Here is an 18,280-nt window from a genome sequence, read left to right as displayed (position 1 = left end):
GGCTTCCTAAGTTCAAATAGTCTCAGATACTTACTGTGTGCCCCTGGTTAAGTCACTTAACCATGTTTGCCTCCGTTCCTTATCAGTAAAATGAGCTGGAGAAGGAAATGGCAAACCATTCTAGTATCTTTGCCAATTAATCACCAAATGGGGTCATGAAGAGTCAGACACGACTGAAATAACTGCACCTAGCACAATGGTAGCATACAGCAGGTGCTTATATAAATGCTGATTCCCTTCCTCTACCAAATTTACATAGTCAGGCAAAGCAAACTCTCTCACTGGCTGTGTCCAAAAAATGTATCTCATTCTGCACTGAGATCATCACTCTTGGTTTGGCTTTTAAAGCCCTTCACACTCTAGACCCTTTCAAACTCTCCAGTCTTCTTACAGATTCCTCTCCTCTGCCTACATTGTGACCCAGTGGCAGTGATCAGTCTTCTTGCTATTCCTTATATACAAAGCTTTCCAGCTCAAGGCCTTTTCACTAATATGTTGCCTCTATATTTGGAATGCTCTCCCTTTTGGTCCTGGCTGCTCTGGATTCTTTCAATACTCAGCTCAAACCCTCCATTCTGCAAAAAACCTTTCCTAGTCTCTCCCCTTCCCCTGATCTGCTCCCCCTCCTCCTCCCCAGATCTTTCCCACCGAGATTACCTCCAATTCACCCTGTGTATTTCTTATATACACATAGGTGTTTGCATGCTGAATGTGAACCCCCTGGGAGCAGTGACTGCTTTTTTCCTTTCTTTGTACCTACCCCATGGCTTAGCCTAGTGCCTGGTATGTTTAAATGGGTGCTGAATTGACCTGACTTTTTCAGGAGGGCAGCATGCTTCAGCACTCATGATGCTGTTGTTATGGTACAAACTGTTCTCCTGATTCTGATCACTTCCCTCTGCGTCGGTTCAAACCCATCTTCCCAGGTTCCTCTAAAACTATCCCGTTTCATCATTTCTTAGTGCTAGTATTCCATTCTGTTCACATACCATACCCTAACTGCTCATCACAAAGGCTATTAATTTCCTTCCCCCAAGGCCTCTTTTACACTGTGAGAGCACCAATGTTTCCTCAATGATAATGCCAGCAGAGCATGTGCTCAGGTAGGATTTTCTTACATTGGAAAGGCTTTGAGTAGGATATACACCTGGTGATGAACAACGTGTCTTTTGCTGAGAAAGTTGAGGTAAGCTGAGCGAAGCTCATCACCAGATTGGCCCCAGGGTGGATGAATTTTCTTGGCGTCCAATTCACTTAATGTCTCTAGACCTCATTTTCCTCATCGATCAAATGAGAGAGAGGTCAGATTAGATGGACTCTAAAGCTCTGAAGACCCTTCGAGGTCTAAATGTACAATTCTATGAATTCACAAAAACTAACCTCTCAGTGAAGAGCTGAGAACAGTGTCCATAGAGTGAAGAATGGCTAAACAAGTCACAGTACATGGATGTAATGGAATATCACTGGGCTGTAAGAAATGATGAAAGACGAACACATAAGCATGGGAAGACCTATATGAACTGATTCAAAGTAAAAGAAGCAGAACCAGGAAAACCACTCACTGTGACCATAATACAAACAGAAAGGATTACAACAAAATATTATGATGCTGCAATATTATAATGACCAAGGCTGGCCCAAGAAAAGAGTTATGAAACTACCTCCCTGTGCCCTAGTTCTCTGGAGATGTAGAGGGATGATGGGTGTGGGAAACTGCAGACTGAGACTTTTCCCCAACATTTTAGATTGTTTTGCTGAACTCCTCCCACCCCTTTTAAAATTCTGTATTATAAGGGATAACTTTTGGGGAAGGGGAGGGTAGAGGAACATAGTGAAAAAAAAATAGGTGATGTAAAAACAAAAGGTATCAATGGAATTTTGTTTGTTTTGTTTTGTTTTTACAGGGCAGTGAGGGTTAAGTGACTTGCCCAGGGTCACGCAAGTATCAAGTATCTGAGGTAGAATTTGAACTCAGGTCCTCCTGAATTCAGAGCCAGTGCTTTATCCACTATACCACCTAGCTGCCCCCTCAATGGAATTAAAAAAAAAAAACACACCATCTATAGCCATAAAGGGGTTGTGATCTGCATGGGTGGGGTGAGCTCCCAAAGTTATAAAGTTAGAAATCCCAGATGGATTAATTTCAGCAACACCTCCTTGTCTTACCTCAATGGAACACATGACAATGGAGAAATAGGAAGATTTTTTTCAAACAAACAAACAAATAAGTCACGTTCCTAGCTTCTCCTCATTCTCCAATTTCCAGGAAAAAAAAAAAATGGAGACCCAGTCAGGGCTCACCCAACAAATCCAGCCAGAGAACCAATCTCTCCTGGTTTACAGCAGGAGTCCCCTTCACCCCAACTCTCCAAATAATAGGAGGAGAGAGTGAGGCTGATGAACTTATACAACCCAGCCTCACTTAAATCAAATCGAGACACCACCCTTGTGATGTCACTGGTCCTCTTTGAGAATGAAGGACGAACAACATGAAGCAATCCATGGCACTGAGCTGTTCCTAATTTTATGGCAAACTCACAGATTCTTAGCGCTGGAAGGGACTCGAGGGGTTATCTCATCCAACTGCCTCATTTGACAAGGAGAAGCCAGAGACAGTAAGTTTGCTTAGCCAAGGCCAGCTATCCAGTTAATAAGAGAGCTAAGACTAGAACCCAGGCCTACTGAATCCCCAGTCCTGCAATCTTCCCACCAAACCAAGCTAAAACCAAATTTTCTCTTATTTAGCATACTTTCCCCATACAATCCACCTACCACCAATTATTTTTAAAAACAGAAGAAGAAGAAGGAAGGAAGGAAGGAAAGAGAGAAATGAAAGAAAGAAGAAATTTGAGAATAGGGTAGAAAATAGCTAACATTTATTAAGCAACTGCCTAATGTTTATTATTCTGAATTAAAGCATATGGTGAGTATAGAAAGAGTTATATGAAGTGATGGAAAATTTAGTAAGAACTTGGAAAACAATACACACAAAAATTAAAATAATATAAATACAACAAGAAGAAAAATGGAACGCTGCAAATTATAATGGCCGGGGCAGCTAGGTGGAAGCAGTGGACAAAGCCTGAGTCCTGGATTCAGGAGAACCTGAGTTCAAATCTAGCCTCAGACACTTGACACTAGCTGTGTGACCCTGGGCAAGTCACTTAACCCTCATTGCTCTGAAAAAAAAAAAGAAGAAAGAAGGAAGAAGGAAGAAGAAGGAAGAAGAAGAAGGAAGAAGAGGAAGAAGAAGGAAAAAGAAGAAGAAATTTTAATAGCCAAAGTTGGCCACAAAGAAGAGAAATGAAAGTTTCTTCTCCCTAGTTCTCTGCAGAAATGGGGGATGATGTATCTGGCTGCTTGCATGTATTTTTCCTTATGTGTTGGCGAGTTTTGCTGAACTCTTTTTTCTTCCTTTTTTTTTGAATTCTCTATTAGAAGTGATAGCTGCCTGAGGGAGGGTAGGAGAGGGATACTGTGGGAAATATGGGTAGTGAAAAAACAAGGAATATCAATAAAATAGTTTTGTTTTTTTTTTAAATGTAAGGTAAAAGAATTATCCTCACTGCCAATGAAGACAATTGCAATAAAGGCAGGAAGCAAGAGTGTGCTGGTAAAATTTAACAAACAAAAAGAAATGTAGGAAGGATAAGCTCTTTGTTTTTGTCTTTTGCAAAGCAACAAGGGTTAAGTGACTTGCCCAGAGTCACACAGCTAAGTAAGGATCAAGTGTCTGAAGCACAAACTCAATCTTAATTTTCATGACCATCATTTTCTTACGTCTAGGCAATAAACAAAGCAACAAAGCCTTGATTTGTAGGGTTTGGGTATTTCAGAGTGCAAATACTAACACTGAAAATTTCACAACTGGCTCTCTCCAGAGGTACAAGCTGCCTCTAGCAAAACCCCAGTTAAGATGGTTAAATTTAAGTCGGATGAGAGGCAGAGAGGTGCCATGGAAAAACACAGAAGAGTTGGAATCTCAAGTTCGGAATAGTTACAGGGTTGCCTGTATGGCTTTGGGCATTTCACCCCCCTCTGTGGCCTCCGTTTCTACGTTGATTAGATGACCTGTGAGCATGGGACTCGATTTCTACCCGAAGCAGTTCATCTTCTGTATCTTCTCTTCTTACTCTCCTCCAGCCTCTGTCACCATGAGCTCCAGTCACGGCAGAGAAGAGAATCCCTCCTCCACACATTTCAATTCAATCCTTTTAATAAAGATCCACCGTGTGCAGAGCACTGTGCCAAACACCAAGGAAATACGAAGTTTAGGGAAGTCGCTGTTCAGTCAAGAAGAAGGGTGAGGTACAAACGGGAGAGCCTGGACCTCCCCCCTCAAGGAGCACCTCTTAACCCAGGACAAATATATCAGGCTACTAGAGGAAAATGTGGCCACCCTGGCAAAGGCTGCTGCCAGAGCCTGCTGGAACCCAGGACAGATTAAGGACATATGGAGCTCTGGGGCAGCTAGGGGGTGCAGTGGATAAAGCACCGGCCCTAGAGTCGGAAGGACCTGAGTTCAAATCCAGCCTCAGACAGTTAATACTTACTAGCTGTGTGACCCTGGGCAAGTCACTTAACCCCAAATTGCCTCACAAAAAAACAACAAACCCCCCCCCAAAAAAAACATATGGAGCTCAGGGACAAGTCACAAGGAATCCCCTCCAGGGACAGTCAAAATTTACAACGTTTTTGTTTTTGTTTTTGGCAGGGCAATGAGGCTTAAAGTGACTTGCCCACGGTCACACAGCTAGTGTCAAGTGTCTGAGGTTGGATTTGAACTCAGGTCCTCCTGAATCCAGGGCCGGTGCTCTATCTACTGCGCCACCTAGCTGCCCTTTTTGGGGTTGGTTTTTTTTTGTTTGTTTTTATTTTATTTTTCATAATTTACAATGTAATAGGCTTTGGGCTACACACTCCTAGGAGCCCTGGCAGCAACTATCCCTTTGGCCCCTTCCATTAACTGCTAGCAGATGAAGTTTTCTGGCACTAATTCCTAAGGGTCTAGGAGATCAGGAGAATTAATTTTATTCAATTAGGTGTGATTTAATGATGTGAGATAATCTCTTAGGGTAGAACAAAGAGTAGTGAACTGGGAGCCCTAGTTTCTAGATTCTACCTGCAGTTCTTGACCTTGGATGCATCACTACCTCTTCTAGGTGACTGTTATCGACTCCTCCAATACTTCCAACACTCTAGGATGAGGAGGATGATACGATACACAGTCCAAATGGAAAAGGGGAGATTCCCTACAAATGACATGTTTCTCCAGATGCTCCTGTTTATGGGTGTTATAGTGCTGATTATACCAACTCTTGGAATCCTGTAGAGCCTCCAAAATGAGAGAAATAATTACTTGAGAATTTAGACTAACTATCCACATCTAAAAAACCAAATGAATCAATTAATCAATAAATATTTATTAAGCACCTACTATGTGCTGTGTTAAGCAATGGGGATCCAAAGAATGAGAAAAGACAATCCCTGCTCTCAAAGGAGCATACAATCTAAAGAGGGAGACAGCAAGCAAACAAAGCTATGCAAAGCAAGCTAGATATACAGAATAAACAGGAAATAATTAACAGGGGGAAGGTACTAGAATTCAGAGGGGCTGAGAAAGGGTTCCTGTAGAAGATGGCATCTTAGTTGGAACTTACAGGTAGCCAGGGAGGTCAGTAGGTAGAGAAGAAGAGGGAGAGTGTTCCAAGCATGGAGGACAGACAGACAGACCGCCCAGAGCTGAGAGATGGAATATCTTGTCTGTGGGACAGTCAAGAGGCCAGAGTCACTGGACTGAAGAGTGCAGGTAGGGGAGTAAATCGTAAGAAGACCAGAAAGGTAGAAGGGTGCTAGTTATGCAGGGCTGCAAATGCCAAAGTATTCTGTATTTGCTATTGGACCTGCACGTTAGGAAAATCACTTTAGTGGATGAACGGAGGATGAACTGGACTGTGGACAGCTGAGGCAGGCTGATGCACCATCAGGCTATTGAAACGATCCAGGCATGAGGTGACCATGAGAGCCTGCACAAGACTGGGAGTAGCCATGTCAGAGGAGAGAAAAGGGTGTATTTTAGAGATGTTGCAAGGGTGAAGTTGACTGGTCTTGACAACAGCTTGGATATGGGGGGGGGGGGCACTGCGCTGCCTCTACAGTAATAGGGAAGGTAGGAGGTGAAGAGGTTTAGGGAGAAAAAATAATTCGTTCCATTTTCAACATATTGGGTTAAAGATGTCTACTGGACGTCCATTCTGAGATGTCTAAAAGTCAGTTGGAGAAGATTAGAGATCAGAGATCAGCAGAGAGACTCTGGAGCAGGAAAGGTAGATTGGAGAATCATCAGCATAGGAATGGATATTAAACCATGGGAGCTGATAAGATCACTAAGCAAAGTAGTGTGGAGGGAGAAGACAAGAGGTCCCAGGACAGAACCCTGAGGGCCCATCTAGGGTTGGTTAGAGGATGTGATGCGCAGGAAGAGCCAACAAAGGAGGACTAGAACCAGGAAGGAAGTGTCCAGAAAATCCAGAGAGATGAGAGTATCAAGAAGGAGAGACTGATCAACAGTGTCAAAGGCTACAGAGAGGTCACAGAGAATGAGAAATGAGAAAAGGCCATTGGATTTGGCAACTAAAAGATCATTAGTAATTCTGGAGAGAGTAGTTTTGGTGGAATGATCAGTTGAAAAACTGGATTGTATTTAAGAAGAGAATGGGAGGAGAGAAAATGGAGGCACCTGTTGTAGATGCCTTTTTGAGGAATACCCCTGCACTGGTAGCGCGCCTCCCCCCATCTTCTCTTAATATTCTTTCAGTGATTCTGACTGACTGACTTGGGGTTAACACCCCTGGTTCCAAGAATAAAGATGAAGGGGTTAAAGGTATTACCCAAAGGATAAATGCAGAGACATTTCTACCAATGAAAAAATGGGAAGAAGCAATGGAAAGCGCATCATCAGAAGGATGGGTGATCAGAACAAAGAGGTAGGCTCAGCATACAGCAAGAGCCCAGGTTAGCCAAAAGAATGACCACATATGCCTCACCAATGCTCGTCAATGTCAAAGGATCTGCAGGAAGGCCCCCAGTACTTTGAGTGGCCCCTAAGGATTGATGGGAAGGCAGGGCAAGAGTGAGATTAAGATGAATCAAGTTCTGATCTTCAACACCGGAGGGGGAGGGGGGAGGGGGGGAAGAGGAGGAAATCATCACACCAATGGATCTAAACCAGTAAGAAAGCAGGGAATTCAATAGCATATCTTTTATAGAATCAGTCTTTTCTACCTCATGCTAAATATAAAGACTTGAGGCTTATCCAAACACATGTATTATCAGTAGTAAACCTTCTCTACCACTTGGCCAATGCCCTGAGCCCTTTGTTCCTAGCCACAGGCACCCTCTACAGGCTAGACAGTGCCCTCCTGTAACCCTTCCAGGCCAACCTGCTTTCACCCAAAGCAAAAACATTGGCTGGGAGGGGATAGAATGGGGAGGGGGGTGTAATTTCTACAATGTGACCTGCCCCAGGCCCAGATTATTCTAGAAAAAGGCTCCTCCTGTTCCACATACTCTTCCTTTTCTCCTATTCCTAACCCAAAGACAGTGGTCATCCTTCAAAGTGGGTAGCAGGATGGGCAATGGATGGCTTGGGGCCATCACAACCACTTCTGAAATCAATAGCCTCTTGCTGCCTTGCAGCATTCAAAGTCCTGCCAGGAAAGGCTCTTCTCAGGATGACAGCATAGAATTTAGCCCTCCACTCCCGCTGCTGCCACCCCCCTTCAGCCGATCATCACCTCTCACCCAGCCTACTGCAACAGCCTCCTAATTAATCTCCCTGCTTCTTCCAATCCATCCCCTTCTAATCTGCCTAATTCATAGCAATCACCATGTCACTCCTCTGCTCCAATCACATTCAATGGTTCCTTACTGCCTAGAGTATAAAAAACATCCTGGCATTTTAGACCCTCCACAATCTGGTTCCAAACAACCTCTTCAGGCTAATTTCACATCATTCCCCGACTGTGCACTTACTCTCTCTTGGCTGTCTGTCCCCCGGTCTTGTTCTGAGCCACTATTCATCTGAGTAGATTTTTCTCCCATGCCTGGAATGCATTCCTTCCTCATCTCTATTTGCTGACATCCTTCTCTTGCTTTAAGACTTAGCTAAATGGGGGGGGGGGGGGGGGAGGAGTGGATAGAGTACTGGAGTCAGAAGGACCTGAGTTCAAATCCAGGCACAGGCACAGATACTTACTAGCTGTGTGACCCTGTGCAAATAACAACCTTGATTGCCTCACCCCACACCACCCCCAAAAAAAGACTTAGCTAAAGGATCACTTCCTCCATGAAACCTTCCCAGACTCCAAACCTCCTCCAAAAGACAGTGTATTCCTCCCTCACCTTTTCCTACAGTCTTCTGGCAACATCTCTTCTTTATACTTACTGCTTTCTATCCATCGGGGTACATGTTGTAAATACTGCCCATTCCCCTCCCACCCCACTATACCACAAGCTTTTTAAAGGCTGAGACTGTGTTTTCCATCTCTGCAGACTCAGTGGCCAAGCACAGTTCCCTGAACACAGCAAGTAATAAATACCTGTAAACCCCAAGATACCAATGGAAGAAAGGAAAAAAGCATTTACTGGGTGCCTACTGTGTGCCAGGTTATCGGCTAAGTGCTTTACAAATATTATCTCATTTGATCCTCACAACAACCCTTGGAGGGAGATGTTATTATTATACCTATTTGAAGTTGAAGAAATGGAAACTTGCCCGTGGTCTAGAGCTGGATTTGAACTCAGGTCTTTTGAACTCCAAGACCGGTGCTCTATCCACAGCACCCACCTGGCTGCTTGTTGTATGAAAATGTGAGTTATTACTGCGACCAATCTAATACTTCCGCAGACTATGAGTTAACCATTGTCTCTCCCACTGGAATCCCTACAAGGCACACACTTGAAAAATCTCCTCAGAGGGTCATTTTAAATTCCAGTTTTACTAAGAAAATAAAAACCTGTAGATACCTGAATTCAGTTCGCCGCTCTGACTTTGGAGCTAACCCAATCCATCTGCTTCCTATATGTTCCTTTCCCCTATTTCCTGTTTAGGAAAGATTTTTCCCCCTAGTATTCCTGACAAAAACACAGGGGGCAGGGGAAAGAGCTGTAAGTCTAACGTTGCCATTGTTGTGAATTTTTCTGTCTTGAAAGAGAAGAGTGGATGGTTCTTTCTAGAACAGTATTTTACGGCTTCCAAGCAACAGCAGAATGAAAACAGGCCAATTAGGATTCTTGGCATTTGTCTTTAAGAAGACAAAAATAGTGCAGGCAGCCAATAATCATCATTTGGTGGAAAGCTGTTGGCTTTCACGGCCAATAGTAAGTAATGTGGGCTTGCCTGGAAGGGGATGGGGGGGTGGAGGGGGGAATGAAGCATCATCTACGGACAGAAGGGAATGGCTGCTCATTATTTCTACAGTTGTGTCTGATATTCCCTTGGCCCAGTCCTCTGGCAACACCCCAGAGTATTCAGGTATAAGAAATCAGGGATGCCCTGGTTTAAAAAATATATATCAGGCAGCTAGATGGCGCAGTGGATAGAGCACCAGCCTTGGAGTCAGGAGTCCCTGAGTTCAAATCCAGCCTCAGACACTTAACACTTACTAGCTGTGTGACCCTGGGCAAGTCACTTAACCCCAATTGCCTCACTAAAAAAAAAAAATATATATATATATATATATATATCATCAGATGAATAAAAGGAGTCTGGAAGTGACCATGCACCTAATTCATATTGAGGCAACATGGTGGCCAGGAAAGAACATGGTCCTTATGAGTCAGGTGACCTGGGTCCAAAGAAGATTCATGTTGTTATTAGTCCTGGAAGTTACTTCATTCATATAGTAAGATTTTCTCCTCTATATACTGTTCGGTTTTGATCATTTTTTTTTTCTATTTTTCTTTAAAGATGTTATTTGTTATATGGGATGGCCAACATATGGGTGATGTAGAAAAACAAAAGTTATCAATAGAATCTTTTTTTTTTTTAAACTGGAGGGACAGCTAGGTGGCACAGTAAATAGAGCACCAGCCTTGGAGTCAGGAGGACCTAAGTTCGAATATGGCTTCAGATACTTACTAGCTATGTGACTCTGGGCAAGTCACTTAACCATGATTGCCTCTCCACTCCAAAACAAACAAACAGAAATTAGGAGGGTCCTCAGAGTATATCTAGGTCCCTTATTTGAAAAGGGGAGGACCAGAGGAAGTCAATACAACTGATAGCAGTCAGTAAGCATTTATTATGCACCTTTTCTATGCTAGGACTGCGGGAGGCCTTACTAGGTATCTGAGTTGGCCCTGGAACTCAGGTGTGACTAAGTTCAATACTCTTACTGTTCTCTCTGCTTATCATACAACTATTCCAAGTTCTCCAGCTTGTTGCTGACTGGTACTCAGTTATTTCATCTTTATGGTTTCTAACTTATTATCAGTCAAACAACATCACAAAAATAATACTTTATTCCTCCCTACTTCCAGGGATGTCGTGAAATAGCAGCTCACATTTCAGCAGTGCTTTTTCTTTTCTTTTCTTTTTTGGTGAGGCAATTGGGGTTAAGTGACTTGTCCAGGGTCACACAGCTAGTAAGTTCTGCAGTGCTTTTAAGGTTTACCAAGTAACCTTGTCAGGTAAGGAACACACGAATTGGTTTCATTTTGCAGATAGAAAAAAAGGATAGCACCTACCTTTTGGTTCCTCCAAAATGATATGTGGATTTTTTTTTTTTTTTTACCAAGTACAAAGGCATCCTGCATCATTCTGCATCACATCCCGGCTCCCACACTTACTAGCTATGTGACCCTGAGCAAGTCACTCACCTCTGTAAGGCTCAGTTTCCTCTTCTGTAAAATGGGGAAAATCATATTTGCAGTAGGTAACTCACAGGGTTGTGTGGCACTGGACTCTACAAACCTTAAGAGTACAGTGTAAATGTAAACTGGTATTGTTATTCTAATTACAAAAAGCCCCACTCTTTGAAGGAAACCCTTCCTTCCAATTCCAAATCCTATTTGTTACTGATTACTACGTCATTAGTTGCTCAAAGTATTTCAGAGTGGGATTTTGAGGAACTTGCTAACGAGTCATCAGAGGCAAACAGAACCTCAGACTTTTGACTCCACTGAGTTGCTGCCAAGACCATTTTATAGGAGACCAAGGCACAGTGAAGAAGTAGGCGATTAAAACCCACAAAAGAAGTCACAGGCAGACTCAATTAAAAATCTCAAGTGGGGAAGAGACCTCAGCACTCATCTACTACATCATACCTAACCAAGCTCTAGTAGTGGAAGCACTCCAAGAATGGGGAACTCACTACACTTCCAGAGGCAGCTCATTCTTCCTTTGGAGAGTTCTCCTGGCTAGGAAATACAGCAAGATCTACCTTCATGCAACATCTACCCCGGTGTTCCCGTTTCTGCCCTCTGGGGACAAAGAAGAAAAACAAAACAAAACAACTAAGCCCTCTTCCAAGTAACATTCCTTCAAATACTAGAAGATAGGGATCTACCAACCCCTCCCAGGCCTTCCATTGTTCAGGATAAATATCCCCAATTCCTTTTTTTTTTTTAGTAAAATTTTCAGACTTTAAGTTGATGCCCTGATTCTTCCCTTTCATTCAGGGTAGAGAAAGTAAATGAGTTAAGTCCACTTAGAAAAAAAGTAAAAAACATTTCACTCTTCGTATAGTTTAGTTTGGAAAGGGGGGGGTGGAATCTGAACACAGGTCCTCTGACTCTAGTCACCATTCTCTCCACTGTACAACACTGACTTGGGGCAGCCAGGTGGTGCAGTTGATAGAGTATAAGGCCTGCAGTCAAGAAAACTCCTCCTTCCTGAGTTCAAATCTAGCCCCAGACACCTTCCTAGCTATGTGACACTGGGCAAGTCACTTAACCCAGTCTGCCTCAGTTCCTCATCTGTAAAATGAGCTGGAGAAGGAAATGGCAAACCACTCCAGTATCTTTTCCAAGAATACACTGTGACAAGGGTCACAGAGAGTTGGGCAGGACTGAACAGCAACAACACTGACTCCTTCTTTAAGTGTTATGTGGAAAAAGTATTAGATTCCTACCATTTATTCCCTGGGAGAAAGAAGCAGGAACAAAGTCTGGGAGTTTCAGAGAACATAGGTCTCAGCTCAACATCCTGTTTCTGTGATAATTATATGACCCTGGGCAAGCCTCTCAGTTTCCTCATCTGTAAAATGAGGGAGTTGAAACAACAGTATAAAAAGAAACACCTTTGACACATGATCCCAGAATACTGATGAGAGAATATTCCCCACTTCATGACAGAGGATGGACTCAACATGCAGAATGAGACACATCTGTGGACATGGCCAACTTGGGGATTTGTTTTCCTTGATTATGCATATTTGTTACAAGGGGTTTTGTTTTTCTTTCTTTTTTCCCCCAGTGGGAGTTGGGGGAGAAGTTAGGAAGGAGGGGAAAAAAATACTTGTTAATTGAAAAAATAAAATAATTTTTTTTTGGGCGGGGCAATGGGGGTTAAGTGACTTGCCCAGAGTCACACAGCTAGTAAGTGTCAAGTGTCTGAGGCCAGATTTGAACTCAGGTACTCCTGAATCCAGGGCCAGTGCTTTATCCACTGCGCCACCTAGCCGCCCCCTAAAATAATTTTTTAAAAGGGAAAAATTGAGGATATTAGTCTAGAGGATTTCCAAAGTCCCTTTTAGCTCTAAATCTCTGATTTTATGATTCTTTAAGAACAACTTGACAACCAGAGAACTGTCCAACAATGGAATGGACTTTCTCCTGAGACAGCAGACCCTCCATCCCTGGGAGTGTTCAAGCAGGGACTAGCTGAACATCGGGAATACTATGGAAGGAACTCTCCCAATGGGTGGGAGGTTGGGCTAAAAAGCCTCTGAGGTGGGGCAGCTAGGTGGCGCAGTGGATAGAGCACCAGCCCTGAAGTCAGGAGGACCTGAGTTCAAATCCGGCTGCAGACACTTAACACTTACTGTGTGACCCTGGGCAAGTCACTTAACCCCAATTGCCTCACTTAAAAAAAAATTAAAAAAAAAAAAGCCTCTGAGGCCTCTTCCGGCTACAGGAATCTATTGATTCCCTCTGAAGAATGCAACCGATATTTAAGAGCTGACTGTGTTTGGACCCCTATGGTAGGCACTGGAGAAAATATAGTTTAAATCAAACCAGGCCCCTTTCCTTACGAAGTTCACAGTTTAGTAGAGGAGTAGAAAGACTCAAAGACAACTATGAGTCCAAAGGCCAGAATTACTAACAGAGGGAGCAGGGAGGTTTCATGGTATTTAAGGTTGAGCCTCAAAATCAGTAATTCAATGAATGGTGGGGGTTAGGGGGGAATGAAGTGAGGAAGGGATAGAGAAGTCTGTGCAAAGACACGGAGATGAGGCAACACAAAATTTGTCAAGGCAAAGCAAAGAGCAATTACTTCAAATGTATCCCATGTGAGAAAGAGCTGGAAAAATAGAAAGATATATTGTAGAGGGCCTTAGCAGACAGGCAAAGGGAGAAAGAACTTTGGTAAACAATAGTAAGTCTATGAAAATTTCTGAACAGGAATGAAATGCTCACGTCTATGCTACTCTAAGGTCAGTGAGGTGGCCCAGCAGACAGACTGCCAAGCCTGGAGTCAGGAAAACCTAAGTTCAAATCCGGCCTTAAATGCTTACTAGCTATGTAACCCTGGGCAAGTCACTTAACCCTGTTTGCCTCAGTTTCCTCATCTGTCAAGTGGCCTGGAGAAAGAAAAAGCAAAGCACTCCAGTACCTTTGCCAAGAAAATCCCAGATAGGGTGATGAAAAACTGGACATGACGGAAACACCTGAACAGTAACACATGCTACTTTCCTTTTCTGGGTAAGAGCTGCATAGGGGCCAGTAACAACACTCCTTCATCTATATCTTAAATTAACCTATATGGATTCTTCCAGATTGAACCACAAATTATTCAGCAGCAGGCTGCTGGATGCCATCGCATCTTGTCTCCCCATGTGGGCGAACATACACAGAGTCCTGAAAGTCAGTACCTGGATCTGAATTATGAATCTCATTTTTTTTTTTCTTCAGAGTTTATTACAGTATATAAATAGGGCAAAGCAAATGCGAGATGATTACTACATTCAACGGTGCTTGCTCAAGATCACCAAAATGAACTCGCTGGTTCATCCTACCAGATAGCACTTGAAAAGGTTAGCAACCTTGGAAAAGAGCAGAAGGGAGGGGGAATAGGACAGCTGCTATTTGCAGTAGTTGGATACGCTTAAAAGTAGCACACAGAGGGCTCTGGTGGTCCCAATGAGCAGCCCTTCTGCTACTAGAAATTGGCCTGGATGCTAATTGGTGGCAAAGGTCAGAGATGCCAAGACATCACCCACTAAGCTATCATCCTTGAGGAGACAAATGTTCTCTTGGTGTATTATAATTCTTGTAGGGCTCCTACCCTCAGGCGAAAAGGATAGAGCAATTTCCAGGGAATATGCTATCACAGACTTCTTAGCACATCTTACTGGCTAGTAAGCATGGATGGTGCAGTAAAAATACTTATGACAGCTCCCATTTATAGAGAACACTTGAAGGTTTGCAAAGTCTTTTAATACGACACCTCCCCATATCATTTGATCCTCACAATAATCCTGCAGGTAAGTTCTATTATCTTCTCCTTTTTACAGTTGAGGAAACGGTTTTAGAGCAGTTTAGTGATTGAGATGGGGTACACCCCTTTTTTTAAGTATGAGATGAGATTTGAATGCAGGTCTTCCTGATCCAAAGTCCAACAGTCTATATTCATTCTCTGTGTGTGTGTGTGTGTGTGTGTGTGTGTGTGTGTCTGTCTGTCTGTCTCCTCTCTGAATTTGGAATCAAAAAGGGTAAGTTTGAATCTCAGCTTACCCATTACCCATTCCACCTTGGTAAAAGCCACTTCACTTCTCTCTAGGTTCCAGTCTCAACGTTACAGCCTTCTGAGCAAAGTATAAATGCTTCTCCTCAAGATCCCTCACCAGAGCAGGGTCTTCTCATGTTCTCCTCAGTACCCTCCTATACCTTGCTATACCGTGGCTTTCTTCATCATGTGAAAATGGCAACCAACTGAATGCAAAAGTTAAGACTGTCAGGAGAGTAAGTTGAGATGGAGGATGAAATGCACTGGCCACATAATAGAGGAGACCAAAGTCAAATTAAACATCACCGAAGCCTAAGAAGCTGCCAGGGCCAACCACACATCCCATCCATCATTTGCAGAGAGAGAGAGAGAGGGAGAGCTATTCAAAGATGCTATAAAAATTTGAGATTACAATGAACAGAACCATTGGGAGCCCTTGTCTCTTTCAGGAGAGGTAGGCTACTTAAAGTAGGCTCCATTTAATGCAATGTGGTTTTAAATGGGGTTTATTTTTAAACTGTCTACCTGTATGGAACAGCTGCTAGAAGGCTTTTCTTTTAGAATCTGTACTTTAATGGATCACAGGTTTTAGAGCAGGGCAGCACCTTAATAATCAAGTCCAGAATGGTCCAACCACATTAGAGGAAATGGAAACCCCAAAAGGTGAAGTCACTTAGGAAAGGTCACAAAGCCGAATTGAAAACAAGGTACCCTGATTCCTAATTCAGTTCTTCTGCTCCAGAACCATCCCTATCAAGATTCCTGCACTTGGGCCTCTGCCTAGTAGAACCAAGCTCACAATCTCCATTCTCGGTATACCATTAAGTCAAGGCTGAAAAACTCGCTGGCAAAATCCACAGCTTGTCCAGTATGGTGTGATGGATAGAAAACTGGATGGGGGAGAGAACTGAGCTCCATCCAATCCTGGCTCGGCTACTTCCTCCCTGTGTGACCTGGAATCCTACGGATCACTTCTCAGCACGGGGCCTCAGTTTCCTCATCGATAAAAATAAGGGACTGGATTAGTCTGTCCACAAGGGCCCTTCGAACTCTAAATCTAGGCTCTCAATGGTTCCTTCCAGCTCTGAGACCCTAAGAAAATCTATGGTGTCGTGAAGGTGCTGGGGGGAGAAACAAGAACGGGAGAAAGGGAGAGACGGAGGGAGGGAGGGGAACCGCTCGAATTTCTCTCCCAATCTCACTCACTGCATCTTTCATTACCCTGGACTATTTATCGCATTTCAACAAAACAAACCGTTTTCCTATTTGGAAGACGTTTTGGCCAGACAGAAAGACGGCGACGGAGACACCCAGGGATTTGTTGCAAGATGTAAGGCTTGAAAAACGTGCAGTTGTTTACTACCCAGCACCCTGGAGACCCTGGGAAATCAGAAACGTGGGGTTGGACTACTCTCTTTCAGCCTTCCCCAAACGTCAACACGCGCGTAAAAATGTGTGTGTATGTGTGGTTGTGTGTGTATGTGTGTGTGTGTTACGCATTTTCTTGCTCAACACCACGCACTCCTTGGAGGTGACTAATACAGAGACAGCTTCGCGGCGCCTCCTCCCCACCCCACCCCCAAGGGTCCAAGATCTCCCCCTGACTCCCCATCACCCCTACTCTCAAGCTCGGTTTGGGGGCCGCCTAACCTTGCCCAGCCCATTCCTCACCCCTGGCGCCCCCGGGACGCGCAGCCCTAACCCTGCCCATTCTTTTGGAGAGGTCCAAGCTCGGCGGCGCCGCGCAGCCCCCCTGCAGCAGCCCCCCCTCCCCGCAGCCCCCCACTCCCAAATAACCTCGGAGGCCGGGGTTCTCGTCTTTGGCCCGGATCTTGCGGATTTTCACGGGGCGCCCGCTCAGGGTGGACAAGACTAGCCGCTGGCGGAAGAAGTTGCAGCCCCCGTAGCTGAGCGAGTGCGCCTGGGTCGCCATGTGCGCGCGCCCCCTCCCCGGATCCAGCTGCTGGCACAGCTGGGGAGTCGCGGCCGCCGCTAAGGCTGCTGACAACGCCCGGCGCGGACGGCGGGCTCCCGGCGCTGGCGCGGTGGAGGGGAGAAGGAGGAGGAAAGCTGGCGGCGGTGGCGGCCGGGGAGGCTCCGAGCTGGGCTCCCGCAGCCACAGCGCGTCCACGTGGTTTGGAACAGGAAGATGGAGAGACGAGACAGCAGGGTCAGAGGGGAGAAGAGGGAGGGGCTTCCCCAGCGTTCCTCTTTCTTCTCCGCCCTCCGCTCCCGCCCTCCGCCCCGCCCTCCGGCTGCGCTGGCTCTCCATCCCCGGGCAGGCGAGAGCCGAGGGAGCCTCCGCGGGGACAGCGGGGCGGACAGCCACCTGGAGAGGCTGCTGGGAAAGCCTGGAGCCGGAGCGCCGAGGCGGGTTCTCCTGCTTGCTGTCCAGAGCTACGGACCGCAGCCCCAGCGCTTAGAGTGACCACCGCGGCGACGCTGGGGAGAACCACTGCCCAGCCTGTCTCCCTGCCAGTCTCCGGACAGCCCCGGGAAGTCTCTGGCCCAAGGATTACTATCCTCATGTTGCAGATGGGGAAACTGAGGCAGAGAAGTTCGATGTCTTGGTCTCATTCAACTCCTTAATAGGATCTTCAGAGTAAAAGCAGAATAAAACCATTCATATAGCACTTTTAAGATTTGCCAATTGCTTTGCAGGGGTCCTCCCGACTGTCCTGGGAGGTAGGTGCACCGGCGGCCACCACCACCACCACCGTCCCATTTTACAGATGAGGAAACTGAAAGTGAGAGAGGGCTTGAATTATACAGCTAGCAAGTGTTTTAGGCAAGATTTGAATTTATTTCATGATGATGTTAGCTAATAGTAACAGCTAATAGGTAATAATAATAGCTGACATTTATACAGCACTAACTCTAGGCCAGGCACTGTGCTGAACGCTTGCTTTACAATGTTTATCTAATTTGATCTTCACAACAACCCTGGGAGATGCTATTATTATCCTCATTTTACCAATGAAGAAGCTGAGGAAAACAAGGGTTCAGTGACTTGGCCAGTGTCCCTGAACTAGTAAGTATCAGAGGTCAAATTTGAACTCATTTCTTCCTGACTTCAAGTCAGAACTCTATCCACTTGGCTATCTAAATGGAAGGAACAACCAGACCAAACCCCCTGCCCCCGCCTTTTTTTCCTAATGAAGAAATTGAGGACTAGAGAGAAATGACTTACTTGCCCAGGGTCACAATATCTGCACCCAAGTCCTCCAGCTTTTTCCACTATGCTCCCATGCCACTGGGAAGAGTTAGAGCTGGGACTGAAACTCAGGCTTCTTAACTCTAAGTCTCTACCTTTATTATCATCAACCTCTA

The 18,280-nt window shown here is 44.8% G+C and overlaps 1 protein-coding gene across 2 annotated transcripts in view; it reads right to left on the bottom strand.

Annotated features, from left to right (window-relative positions):
• Nucleotides 1-16,887, bottom strand: part of RCL1 (RNA terminal phosphate cyclase like 1) — a 70,031-nt gene extending 53,144 nt beyond the window's left edge. Inside the window, exons 1-2 of one of the 2 annotated variants that reach the window (XM_043966206.1) lie at nt 16,748-16,851; nt 1,381-1,468 (exon numbers count right to left, since the gene is read on the bottom strand). In XM_043966206.1, the coding sequence (XP_043822141.1) occupies nt 1,381-1,411 (31 nt within the window). In that variant the 5' untranslated portion in view covers nt 1,412-1,468; nt 16,748-16,851. Of the gene's footprint in view, nt 1-1,380; nt 1,469-16,747 lie in introns of both variants that reach the window. The other variant, XM_043966198.1, reaches the window with a different exon arrangement.
• Between the last annotated feature and the right edge of the window lie 1,393 nt (nt 16,888-18,280).

Source organism: Dromiciops gliroides, chromosome 1, assembly GCF_019393635.1.
Source record: "Dromiciops gliroides isolate mDroGli1 chromosome 1, mDroGli1.pri, whole genome shotgun sequence".
NCBI classification, from domain to species: Eukaryota; Metazoa; Chordata; class Mammalia; order Microbiotheria; family Microbiotheriidae; genus Dromiciops; species Dromiciops gliroides.
The sequence above is the reverse complement of the archived record's forward strand: the minus strand, read 5'-3'. Positions and strand labels throughout refer to the sequence as shown.